The following is a 14,353-nucleotide window of genomic DNA, read 5'->3' as shown; positions in this document are numbered from 1 at the left end:
AGGAAAACATTAAAATAATTTAAAAGTTTCTACTTCCTTGCATAAAGAAGTAGTAGATCAAAATGTCTCTTACTTCATGATTATTTTTTAAACATTTTATATTTTTATATATTTATATGTGTCAAAGTGTTCAATATTTTATAATCCATATTTTGCTTGCTTCTTAAGAATTCTGTTTCATTAAATACCGATAAGTTAATCAAGCACTAATTTAAATTTTTCTCTGCTAATCAAGTCTTTATATTATGTGACTTGACAAGTTTCTTTAACCTGATTCATAACATAAACTATATGCTTCTAGTCACTTGAAAATGACAAGTTAAGACTTGAGAAAGACTTGGCATTCAAAGAAACTCAAATAAAAGAGTATGAAGAACTTTTGGCATCAGTGAGAGCAAATAATCGCCAGCAGCAGGTAAGATGATAATTTTACTGATGATAAACTAGATTTATAATTTTTCACAACCACAATTACTGGCACATTAGAGGTATAAAATATAATCCAAAACATTATAATTAAAATATGGTGGAAAAATTGTCTTGGTGGCTTTGAACATTTCTGGGAACTGAGAGCCTCTGAGAAAAACTCAATAACTTTAGGTACTTTAGATACAAAGTACATCCTGAATAATTATCTGTGTTGTTACTTGACAAGAATTATGTAACTCCTAAAATATAGGTTTACTCATTCATCTTGTCTACTTTCATGTCAATGAAAAATATCTTGTGTGCTTAAAAATGTGTCTGTGTGATGAATAAATTAATGAAGTAACTCTATAGTTCTCTAAATAGCTGAGCAGAGATGGTTCCTAAGAAAATTCACTGATCATCTAAGACTGAAACCCATTCCTAATCTGCTCTTCCGTTACTGTCACAAATTGTTGAGCTTCCAAGTGTCATATAACCATGCCTATGGTTGTATAAGTGGCCCTATGCTGTCAAAGACCAGCAGAAATCAGAGAGCTAAAGAGGTTATTGAAAAATCCACTTGGTCTTAATTCCTTCTTGTACGAAACAGATAAGTGAGACTAGAAGCAAGAAAGCAATATCTTGCATGACTGATTCAATTTACCCTGTAGGAAAAAGTATATCAGAAAACTGAACAATGAAAAATATTCATTTCATTTGACTGAATGAATCGACCAAAAGAGCACTCTAATCTCCTAAAAAATATTATGTATTCATCTTACCTCTTTGTATCTGTACAGCAAGGACTTCAAGATTCCACCTCGAAATGCCAGACATTGGAAGAAAACAATCTCTCTCTGCGACATACACTGTCTGACATGGAATATAGACTGAAAGAACTGGAATACTGCAAACATAATATGGAACAGGAGAATAAAAACCTTAGAATTCAGGTATCAACATTTGGTATTACATATACACTGTATTTTAGTTACATCATCATAGTTATAGACATATATGAACATCCATTAAATGCACATACTTGGCCTTGCTTTCTGATAGCCACATACAGTTAGGCTTTTATCTCACTACCATTTGTGCTATTTAATGTGCTTCCTGAAAATCTGTCATTATTTCAATGTTTTATTTAATTACACAGTTGTAAATATAATAGTAAATCTTATAATAATACACATTCCAGAATCTGGTTACAGCATGTTATTTCATTTTGTGTAGGTTTCTGAGACTTGCACAGGTTCAATGCTGCAGGCAAAAATGGATGAAATTGGCAATCACTACATGGAGACGGTAAAAAATTTGAGAATGGAGAAAGATAGAGAGATTAGCAAATTAAGGGTAAGTTTATTCCCCCCAAAGACCCAGGTTAGCACCATCTTTCTAATAAGATATTGATGATTTCAAGTTGAAAGCTATAAAAATTTAAAATCATTAATCCAATTGAACTTAAAATTTAAGGAATATATCATAGAACTCTTTGCTTTAAATATACATCACTGTGTACAGAATATTAGTACTAATCTATTTTCTAATTTTGCTTAATTTTTTCTAGGAAAGTAAAAGAAGACATTCAGTTCAGTGTCATCTTTTAGGTGCTTGGGTGGGAGGCTTTATAAGCACTGTAAAGCTTATTTGTGCAAGCAAGAACAACTTCCAGATTGTCCAGAAAAGCCATATTTGGATTCATAAAAACCTACATTTAACTTTGTGGGGTGATACATACCAATGATACATGCGTAACTTTGTTTCTTTTTAAAACAAAAGTAAACAAAGAATTGTTGAATTTTATATATCTATAAATTTCAATAAAATAAGGATATTTTCTAGAATAAGTATTTATTACTTTATTTTGTAATTCTAGGTCAAAGTAATATGTTTCAGTTTATTGGTTTCCACATGTAGCTGAATATACTTAAATATTTAATAGACAAACTGAACATATATTTCTTTTTCTGTCCAAATATCATTGCGCAATTTCTATCAGAACAATTAATAATTTGTTTTAAAAAGAAAAAAAATAAGTATGTATCCTTGGTATGTATCACCCCACAAAGTTAAATGTAGGTTCTTGTGAATCCGAATTCATTGGTCCAGCAGCTATACATACATTTCCTTGCAGGTCTTCCTCTTGGTCATTGACCCTCTATGTGCCGATCTTGATGACCTTTTCCAGGGACTGGTATCCCCTGCTAACATCTCCAAAGGACACAAGACAAGCCTCGCTATCTTTGATTCTGAGGACCATTCTGGCTGCACCCCTTCCAAGACAGATCTGTTTGTTCTACTGACACTGTTAACAGTAGTTTCAGTGTTCATCACCAACACCGTTATCCAAACGCATCAATTTTTCTGCACTACCCCTTATTCTTTGTACAGCTTTCCCGTGTATATGAGGTGATTGGATATACCATGAACTGGGTCAGGCAAACATTTGTTACATGCCATCAAGTTGGTTCCAACCCATAGTAACCTTATGCACACACAATAGAATGAAGCTGCCCAGTCCTGCATAAACCTCACAATTGTTCCTATGCCTGAGCCTACTGTTGCGCCTAACGGGTCGATCCATCTCCTTGAAGGCCTCTGTGTCCTCCATTGTCCCAATACCCTACCTAACACGATGTCCTGACAACATATCCAAAGTATGTAAAATGAAGTCTCATAATCATTGCCTCTAAGGAGCACTCTGGCCATATTTCTTCCAAGATGGTAACTTTCGTCCTTTTAGCAGCCCATGGTACTTTCAACAATCTTCTCTAGCTCCACAATTCAGATGCATCAATTCTTCTTCAGTCTTCTTTGTTCAATGTTCAACTTTCACATCCATATGAGACGACTGAAAATACCATGCCTTGGGTCAGGCACAACTTAGTCCTCAAGTAATATCATTATTTCTCAATACCCTGGAGTGGTCTTGTGCAGCACATTTACGTAACGCAACATGTGTTTTGATCTCTTCATTGCTGCTTCTGTAAGCATTGCTTGTAGATACAAGTAAGATAAAATCCTTGACAACTTCAACTTTTCTCCTTTTATTATGATGTTACCTATTGATTCAGTTGGCGGGGGGGTGTGGGTCTTTGCAGTGAGTTGTAGTCCATACTGAATGCTACAATCCTTGATCTTCATCAGCAAGTGTCTCTTTCAGCAGGCAAGATTGTGTCATCTGCGTACTGTAGATTGTTAATAAGCCTTCTTCCAATCCTTATGCCACAATCTTCTTCGTATAATTCAGTTTCTCTGATAATTTGCTTAGCATACACATTAAACGGGTATGGTGAGAGGGTACAACCCTGACTCACACCTTTCCTGATTGTAAACCATGCAGAATTCCCTTGTTCTATTTGTACAACTGCCTCTTGATCCATGTTCAAATTCTGAATGAATACAATGAAGTGTTCCAGAATTCCCATTCTTCTCAAGGTCATCCACAGTTCATTATGGTCCACACTGTCAAATGTCTTTGCATAGTCAATGAAACACAAGTCAACATCTTTCTGGTAGTCTCTGCTTTGAACCAAGACTATCTGACATCAGCACTGATATCCCTCTTTCCATGTGCTCTTCTGAATCCAGCCTGAACTTCTGGTAGTTTCTTGTCAATGTATTGCTGCAATCATTGTTATATGATCATAAGCAAACTCTTTCTTGTTATGATATAAATATTATTGTTCTGTAGTTTGAGCATTCTTTTGGGTCACCGTTCTTTGGAATGGGTACAAATATTGATCTCTGCAAGTCAGTTGACCAAGTAGCTGCCTTCCAAATTTGCTGACATAGAGGAGTAAGCACTTGCAATGCTTCCTCAGTATGCTGAAACATTTAGATGGATATTCCTAAATTCCTGGAATGAATCATTTTGGGATAGTCCATTCAGTGAAGCTTGTATTTCTTCCTTCAACATCCTTGATTCTTGATCATGCGCTACCTCCTCAAATGGAGGAAGGTTGACTAGTTCTTTTTGGTACAGTGACTGCGTATCCTTTGCATCTTCTCTTGATACTTCCTGCATTATTCAGTATCCATTTCTATCCATGAGCACGGGATATTCAGGAAAACACTACATGAACAAACTGACAAAAAAAGTTTAAAAACTAAACATAAAAACACCAAATAGAAGTACAAAACATTAATACTAAGGCTTCAGAAGTAGATAATTCAATGACAGAGCAAAGAATTAGAACTGATTCTTTGGGAGGCCAAATTAATGAGCTTGAGGACAAATACTTCAATATGAAACTGCCAGAGGAACAATACAAGAAATATTAAGAAATACTAAGAATTATGTAGGATATCATCAAAAGTAATAACTTATGTGTGATCAGAATTACAAAAAAGGAAGGAAAAAAGAACATTATAAAAGTTATTGGAATGTAACATACATGGATGTAACATCATGAAAAATAAGACCATAAGCATTCAAGAAGCTGAAAGAATCCCAAACAAAATCAACCCCAAATGAAAATCACCACAGCAAATCATAATCAAACTTTCTCAACCAAAGCCAAATAAAGAATCCTGTGAGTAACACTCGAGAAATTAAAAAAAACATCTACAAAATAAGATGACGCTCCAAAATTTAAGCAGAAACAATGTAGAGAAGAAGGCAATGGGAAGACATACATTAAAATTCAAGAATTATATGCTAAGCAAAATTGTGCTTTTAATAGTGAAATTAGGACATTCACAAATAAAAAGAAATTAAAGAAATTTATTAAAACCAGATGAACCTTTCAAGAAATACTAAGGGAATTCTTTGGACAGAGAATCAACTGCAGTAGATTAACATACATAATGAGAATTGGAATTTGAGGAGTCTTATAGAATTCTATATTTAACTTTTTGAGGAACTTCCCTACTATTTTCCCTAATGGCTGCATCATATTATATTCCTACAAGTAATATACAAGAGTCCCAATTTCTGCCAATAGAGTTCAAAATGTGTTTTTTTCATTTTTTCTGATAATATAAATTCCTATGGATATGAAGTAATATCTCATTGTTATTTTGATTTGGCTTTCTCTAATGGATAATGATATTAAGCATCTTTTCATTTGCTAATTGTTCATTTCTAGATCTTCTTTAGAGGAATGTCAATTCAAGCACTTTGTCTATTTTAAATTGAGTTATCATTTTGTTTTTGTAGAAATTTTTTACATATACTGAATGTTTAATGCTTATTAGTTATGAGATAGCCAAATATTTTCTCTCATTTGGTAGATTGTCTTCTCATTTTCTTAATTAAGTTCTTTGATGCTTAAATTATCATTTTTGATGGATTTATTTATTTAGTTTTATTTTGCTGCTTTTTCTGTCACTTGCTAAGAAATTATTTTTAATAAAAGATTTAAAACCTTTTTTTAAAAAATTTTTAGGGGCTCATACAACTCTTATCACAATCTATACATACATCAATTGTGTAAAGCACATCTGTACATTCTTTTCCCTCATCATTTTCAAAGCATTTGCTCTCCACTTAAGCCCTTTGCATCAGGTTCTCTTTTTTCGCCCTCCCTCCCCACTCCCCCCCCCTCATGAGCCCTTGATAATTTATAAATTATTATTTTGTCATATCTTGCCCTGTCTGACGTCGCCCTTCACCCCCTTTTCTGTTGTCCATCCCCCTGGGAGGAGGTCACATGTAGATCCTTGTAATCGGTCCCCTTTTTCCAACCCCCTCTCCCTCTACCCTCCTTTTTTCTAAGAGTCTAAAAATGATAAAATTTGGTCCTTAACCCATTATGAGTCAATCCTCATATATTATGTAAGGTACTTGTCCAACTTAATTATTTTACATATAGAGCTCCACTAGTCCCAACGACATTTGTAGAAAAGAAATTAGTATCCCATTAAATGGGCTTAGAACTATTCCCCAAACAAATTGACAATAGATATGTGACTTTACTTCTGAGCACTCAACTGTACTTCATTCATCTGTGTGCCTCTTCTTGTTTTTTGTATGCCTATTCTTATACCACTGTCAGTCTTTGTTATTACTCTAGGTTTAAATTATATTTTACAATAGTAAATGTGAGTCTCTCACTCTTTCTTCTTTTTACAGATAACTTTTTCTATCCTTCAGAGGTTATAATTACATATGATTTTGAAGTTTAATTTGTTAATTTTTGTAAATAAAACTGTTGGAATTCTGATAGAGATTGTATTGAATCTTAGGCTATTTTGGGTATTGGCATCTTAACACTATTATGTCTGCCAATTCAGCAGTACCATATGACATTTATTTCGGTCTTCTTTGATTTATTTAAGCACTGTTTGCATTTCTCAGGGTATACATTTTTCACTTCCTGGCTAAATTTATTCTTGAGTATTGTATTCTTTTAGTTGCTATCAAAATAATTCGTATTCATTTTTCAATAATTAGACCCAGTTAAACCAATACCAAAAAGATGTTTGTAGAAGAGAAGGAAGTTGCAGTGATTTCCAATTCAAGCTTAAAGAAATGACAAGCTTGCTGGAAGAGAAGGACTCCCTCATAAAACGTCAGTCTGAGGTAAGAAATGTCCATAAATTTGAAAAAAATAAAATGTCACCATTTACTGTATTATGTGAGATGCAAAGTAAATACTTGTGAAGGAGCAGAAGATTTATATTTCAAGAGAGAGCATTCAAATGATAGCTGGAATTGAAGTAGAAAATAAGTGCTATAGTCTGAGATATTTTTAAGACATTGATTTTATATCTCACTAGCAGTGGGACTAACAGTAACATGGTGACCTCATTGCTACAATTTGTGCTATTTCCACATGGAAGTGTGCTATATCCTTCCCTTCTCTGCACCACGTGGCACAGGATCTGACATGCAGAAGATACGGAAGGCCTCCTCCAAATGGTGTCTGTTATATTGTTGTTCTTGAACTTTTATTTTGCTTACGTGAAAGTTCAGTGATACGTTTTATCTTAGAAATCAATAACTGTTTTGTGTTTAAGGAAAACTTTCACATATTTATCTTGAGAACTATGCTTATTCATTTTCATGTTATCTCCCAGATACAGAAATCCTATACTAGTCAATGAACTTCTACACAGGCATAATGTATTAGATACCTTGTTTCAAGGTATTAAAAAAATGGGTTAACATTCTTGCTTCAAGGCTGGAAATGAATGAAAATGTTTTGTTTTGTTTTTACCCCTGATAGCCTTGTTAATAAACTGAACTTAATTCATACCTCATGTTGGTAATTGTCTCCAAATAACTCTATTTTCTTTATGAACAAGGAACTCTCCAAGCTGCGACAAGAAATATACTCATCTCATAACCAACCCTCCAGTGGTGGAAGGACTACTATAACCACTAAAAAGTAATGAAATTTTTTATAAAATTTTCATGTTGATTTGGTTATTAAATAATTAATTTATTGCACATTTAATTGATGTACATATCCATAGAGTTGATTATGATCTGCTTATCAAGAGTTCTACTAAAGAATGAATATTTAGAAAATACTTTATTCTTATGGTCGATAGAAGTTTGTAGCAAATCTTTTCTATATAACAGAGTGTTAAACACTGTAGAAATGAGAGCCAAAGTAATTAGTTGATTTACCACATGTACAAGTCAGGACACTTTTCGAAACTCAACTCAAAGCAAGATTTAATTTACTAACTTTACTGAATTTTCTTGGAATCTAGATTTAGTCATGTGCCTAAATTATGTCATCAGAAATCTCTCTATATATATTGCTTGTCTTGCTCTTTTATGGTGAGTAGGCATTATTCACAGGCAGGGTCATCCTTCATAATAATAACAACATGATCACAGTTCACATTTCAATAAGATAGCAAAGCCAAACAAAAGTGATTTTTTTATAAATAAAGACTACTTTGAATGTTTCATGTAATTAAAACACAATATGTGACCTGTTTTAAAGAAATTTTATTATAGATAAAACAAGATATTTTCATTGAAGAATATAATTTTTAAATGGCGATATCTCACATAATTTCAATCATCCTCAGTGGCCCCAGACAACTAAAAGCAGCATTAAAAAATCATTGGCTCCCTCCAGATTCCTTAGCTCTCAAACCTAAACAGTGGTCTGAGTGGCTTAAAGTAAAAAAGAGGAAAGTGAAACCGAAATGGACTTGGAGTCTTGTGACAAACAAGTTCACTTCAAACAATCACACACACACACACACACACACACACACAAATCATTGGGGTAAATGTATATAAAACAAAGCATTTTTTAATTTAAATATTTTACATTTTCATTACATTTCACCTCTGATAATCAATAAATATCTCTATGGGATCTTTCATATAAGTGGGAATCATACAATAATTATTTTGTCACTTATTTTGCTCAGCATGTTTTTAAAATTAATTGAGTTGTAGCATGCATCAAGATTTCACTTCTCTTCATCAAAGAGTATTATTCTACCTGTAGGTCCACATTTTATTTATTTATTCACCTCTTGATCGGTATTTCATTTCTTTCCACTTTGCCTATTGTTAAAAATGCTGCAACAAAGATTGGTGTACAATATGTGCTTGAGTTCTTACTGTCAAATCTATTGGGCATATATAAAAAAGCGAAAGTGCTGTGTCATGTGGAACTCTACATTTAACTTTTGAGGACCTTCCAAACTGTTTTTCACAGAGGCTGTATCATTTTGTAATCCCACCAGCAATGGACAAGAGTCTCAATTTCTCTATAACCATAACCAAACCTATGGTTTTCTCTGTTTTTTAAGCATACACACCATAGTGGTGTGAAGTGATCCTTCAATATGGTTTTGGTATGTATTTCCATAAGAAAAGTAAATAAAAGCTATCCAAGTAAAAAAGAAGAAAAACTATCGGATTTTTGCTGATGACATGACTCTCTATATAGAAAAAAATACAAATATTTCACAAGAAAAATACTCGAACTAATAAACTAATTCAGTATATTGGTAAGATCAAAGATTGTCATGTGAAAATAAGCAATGAGCATTCTGAGATAATTTCACTTGCAATAGCATTTAAAAGAATAAAATAACTGAGAATAAATTTAGTCAAAGGAGTGAAAAAGCCTGCAAAGTGAAAATTATAAAACCTTACAGAATGATTAAAGAAGACCTAAATAAGTGGAAGAACAATCTATTCTCATGCACTGAAATAAGTTAAGATCTCAACACTAACCAAAGCCATTGAGCGATTTAATACAGTCACCATCAAAATTCCAAAAGCCTTCATTGTATAAATAGAAAAACCAATCCTCAAATGCATATGAAAATATAAGGTGCCTGAATAGTCAACGCAATCTTGAAAAATAAGAACACAGTCAGAGGAAACACATGTGCCAATCCAAAAACATACCAACAACAAAAAAAACCCCAAACAGAACCAAAAAACCTCACTGCCATTGAGTCAATGGCAACTCATAGTGAACCTGTCCTTGTGAGTTTCCCCCACTGTCTCTCTATTGGAGTAGAAACCTTTCTTTCTCCTGCTGGTAATTTCAAACTGCAGACCCTGTGGATCACAGCCCAATATGGAACCACTGTGCAGCCCAGGCTCCTTTCAAACATGCTATAAACAAAATTCGAAGTTTGATAAAGTCCTTTTTATCTCTATCTTATTACTTGTTGCTGTGCTTTGGTTCATATTCTAAAGTCAAATTTTAAATACTAAGTCATGAAACTCCTATATTTGGTTTAAGAGTTTCCTGCATCCATGTATTACTTTTATCCATTATGAGTTCTTGTCCATAATGTGAGGTACATATCCAGACTTACGCTCTTGCATTAGAGATTTGCTTTTCCAACACCATTTCTTGAGGAGACTTTTCTTTCCGAATCGAGTGGACTTAGCATCCGAGGTGAAAATAAATAAGCCATAGATGTCTGTGCGGCTTACTTCTGGGCTCTCAATTCTCTTCTATTCGTCTAAAGCTAAGATAACCAAAATTTGGCACATTGTATAATGATACTAACATAGACAGAGGTAGGATTCAAATAATTTAACATTTAATAACCAGTTCACAGCCCTGATGACAGTTTTTTAAGTATTAAAAAGTTATATTGAAAGGTAGTTTATTACTTCATACAGTTAATACTTAAATACAAACAATCAGAGAGGTACACAAAACTAGATTATATTATGAATTTTGAAATATTAATGAAGCATACTAAGTGATACCTGACAAAAACAATAAAGCTATTATTTAAGGTATTTTCATAATGTTCTTTATTGGTGTCCTCACTTGCAATAGTCTTTGCTTTTATCCAAGCATCAGCAGCTGTGAGAATTTATCTTTAACCTTCTTTTCAGTGTCGGAGTAGGATCCCATTCCTGTAGAGGGAGGCCCCTCAGGTAACAGCCATTGTATTTGATATATTAGGAACAGTTTAGCAACTTCTCTTCTCTGAACATATTCTGTTCATCAGTGAAAAATCCCCTTCAGTTTCTGATGAACTTTCAGCAATAGTTCTGACAATATTTTTAGCTGTATGGATTCCTTCAAGAATTTCATAATTCACTCATTATATTTCCTGGGAATCTGGAGCATCAAATAAAGGTAACACAAATGACAGTGTGTCATCCTCTGGTTGTTATGCACTTTTTCTCTTTACATTATATGTTTGTTTACTGAAGTAACAAACACAAGGGAATAAAAATGTATTCTTTCCTCAAAAGTATAACTTTTATGAAATGAATAGATAAATGTTACAAGCATAATTCTGTCTAATTTTTACACCTGTGGGCAGAATGAGCATTACTATTGGCACATAGAATACTCTGTTGCCCAGATGAATTGTTAAAAAGAAAAATTTAGCAAGAATGCTGACATTTTAACAACTGGTTCACTGAACTCAACAAAAAATTGGGTATCGGTTCTGTCAACCCGGTGTGAACTGCCTGAATCCCACCACTGCATGTACCCCAGTAGAATAGAGTTGAGACTCCAGAAAGAACCACATACAAATTTCTGGCTAATGTATTTTCAATAAAGATGCTAAGTCCACTCAGTGAGGAGAGAAGAGTCTCCTCAGCTAATGGTGAACTTCTAATGCAGGAATGTAAGTCTGGACTCATACATCACATGATGTACAAAAGCAAACTCACCAGCAATAAATGTAATAACTAAATTCATGAAACTCTTCCATCAAATGTAGGAGTTTGACAAGTTCGTATTCAACAATTGACTCTGGAATATGATCCCCAAAGCATAAGCAACAAATGATAAGACAGTTAAAAGGTACTTTACTAAAATTAAACTTTTGTTCATTGAAGACTTTGTTTCAAGAAAAGTAAAAAGATAGCTATGGTTCCCATATATCACACAAACAAATAAAAGAGGGCAATTCACAGTCATTGCTACAAGGATCTGTTCCAGTTCATAATGCCTGGGTTTATTATCAATGAAATCCTTTTAAAGATGTATCTATAATAAGTGGATGGCTACAGACATCTTGCCATAGTACATTTGTCTTGGGCTTCCAAGGGTGCTTTCAAAAGCAGATCTAATCAAATAAGTGGCTTCTGAAGGACTCTCCTGGGCCAGCTGCATTCAAGGCCAATAGGCCATGTGATTGGGAGATTCCAAAGATGTAACCTTGACAGATATTCTTGAAGGACACATGATGACCACAGGGTCTTATAAAGAAGACTCATGAAAACGACATTGTTGGGGAAAAGACCAGGAAAGTTGTGCCTAGAAATTTTTCCACCACAACAAAAGCATCTGCTCATTCTTTGAGAGTAGCAAGGCCTATCCTTGGAGAATTTCCATGAGAAACTTTACCCCGTCATCCAACAGCCCTGATCTTACCACACCTTTTCCTCATAAATGAAAGAACTTTTAAAACCATGATTGCAGTCCCAAACTGCCATTATGACTTAGTGTAAATCAAAGAGCACAGAAATCGCTGGGGAGAAGGTTTAGGGAAATGGAAACACGGCCTTCAGAATTATGTGCACCTAAATGGAGCATAGGTTGAGAAACAATAGCTTCATATTTTAATGTCTTTTGTTCATTAAAAGCTTCTAGCATTTTATAGCAATACCTTTTTTTGGCTTATTCTCCTATATATAAAATTCCACAACAGCAAAAAGACAAACAAATAATGGGCAAAAGACTTGAACAAACATTTCACCAAGAAAAAAATCTGTGATCTTCTGTGAATGAATTCTTTCATTTCGTATGCCAAGATATATCCATGTTTACTTTGTTGTTCACTAGTAGTTGTAAAGTAACATTCCTTTTGGGGGCCTATACCATGTTATTGATATAGATAGATAGATATAGATAGATAGATAGATAGATAGATAGATAGATCCATTAATCAGTTGATAGGCATTTTGGATTATTATGAATAACGCTGCTATATCTATACAACAAGTTTGCATGTATGTATGTGTCCATTTATCTCTAGTATGTACTTAGGACCCCTAGTGATGCTATCAGGTAGGTGTTGGCCTGCTAACTGCAAGGTTGGCAATTCAAATATACCAGCCCTTCCGTGGGAGAAAGATGAGGCTGCCTGCTCCCATAAAGATGCACAGCCTCAGAAGTCCTATATGGAGTTGCTATGAGTTGGAATCAGCTTGATGGCAGTAAGTTTGGTTTCTTTTTCATACCCCTAAGGGTGGAATGGCTGAGACACACAGTAACTCTCTGTTTGAATTTCTAATGAACGATCCGACTTTTCCAAAGCAGCTGCTCCTTTTCCCAGTTCGCTCATCTCCAGATCATTACCAACATTTGCTGTTGCCTGTCTCTTATATTACAGCCATTTTAGTGGACAGGCCTTGTATCTCATTGGGGTTTTCCTTTGCATTTCCTGAATAACAAATGTTGTTTAACATTTTTTAATGTATCTCTTGGCCATTTGTATATCCCCACTGGAGAAATGTCTACTAAAGTCCTTTGCCATTGAATCATTAGCCTTTTTTATTGTTGAGTTATAAGGGTTCTTTATAGATCTAGATACAAATTCAAATATATGATTTGCAAATATTTTCTCTCACTCCATAGGTTGTCTTCTCCCTTTCTTGATGACCTCTTTGTATCATGAGTTTTAAATTTAGATGAATCCTACATCATCTTATTCTTTTGTTGCTTTTCAGAAGTACAAAATTATAGCATAATACAGTGTCATTTGTGACAAACTGTTGCATATTCCAATGTCAAAAGTTATGCATCTATATTTTTGCTTAGAGTTTTACATTTATATTCATTACTTTATAGAAACTTATTACCACATATTTTTCCTGTAGAGCAGCTGGTGGGTTTCAAGTGGTAACTTTTGGTTTCTATAAAGATTACAGCCTTATAAATCATATTGGTCACCTCTCTCCTGTTCAATAGACAAGGTCATGATAAACAGAGAAGGGGCTCACTTTGCCAAGGATGTGTTTTAATTGAATGGAACAATGACAAAAACAAAACAAACTTACTGCCATCGAGTCACTTCCAACTCATACAACCCTTTGGATTTTTGAGACTTTATATCTCTATGGGAGCAGGAAACTTCATCTTTCTCTCATGGACTGGCTGGTGGGTTTGAACCACTGACCTTTTGGTTAGCAACTCAGTGCATAGCCCACTATACCACCAAGGCTTCTTGTCCCATGGGAGCAGCAATCAAGAAATCCAGCAACTATTGCATCGAGTAAATCTGTAGCACAAGACCATTTCAAAATGTTAAAGTGCAAAGTTATCACTTTGAGAATGAAGGTGTGCTGGGTCCAAGCAATGGTATCTTCTATCATCTATGGTAGTTTAATTGTGTTAGGACGGTTCACTAGAGAAACAAATCCAGTGATATTCATATATATGTAAGAAAGAGCTTTATATCAAGGAGTATATCAAGCAAACATTCTAGCCCAGTCTAACTCAAGTCCATATGTCCGATGCTACCCCATAAGACCCTCTTCAGACTCAAGCAGCCACATGCAATGATACAGAATGCTGGAAGA

At 34.2% G+C, this 14,353-nt stretch overlaps 1 protein-coding gene across 1 annotated transcript in view; it reads left to right on the top strand.

Moving 5' to 3' along the window:
* POF1B (POF1B actin binding protein) overlaps positions 1 to 14,353 on the top strand; it is a 136,747-nt gene that overhangs the window by 83,874 nt on the left and 38,520 nt on the right. Inside the window, exons 11-15 of the mRNA XM_075538392.1 lie at positions 302 to 415; positions 1,209 to 1,361; positions 1,645 to 1,764; positions 6,809 to 6,937; positions 7,663 to 7,745. Coding sequence (XP_075394507.1) covers positions 302 to 415; positions 1,209 to 1,361; positions 1,645 to 1,764; positions 6,809 to 6,937; positions 7,663 to 7,745 — 599 coding nt within the window. The remainder of the gene's footprint in view (positions 1 to 301; positions 416 to 1,208; positions 1,362 to 1,644; positions 1,765 to 6,808; positions 6,938 to 7,662; positions 7,746 to 14,353) is intronic.

The sequence above is a fragment of the Tenrec ecaudatus genome, chromosome X (assembly GCF_050624435.1).
Source record: "Tenrec ecaudatus isolate mTenEca1 chromosome X, mTenEca1.hap1, whole genome shotgun sequence".
Classification (NCBI taxonomy): domain Eukaryota; kingdom Metazoa; phylum Chordata; class Mammalia; order Afrosoricida; family Tenrecidae; genus Tenrec; species Tenrec ecaudatus.
Note: the sequence above shows the minus strand (reverse complement) of the source record. Positions and strands in the feature narration are given on the sequence as shown.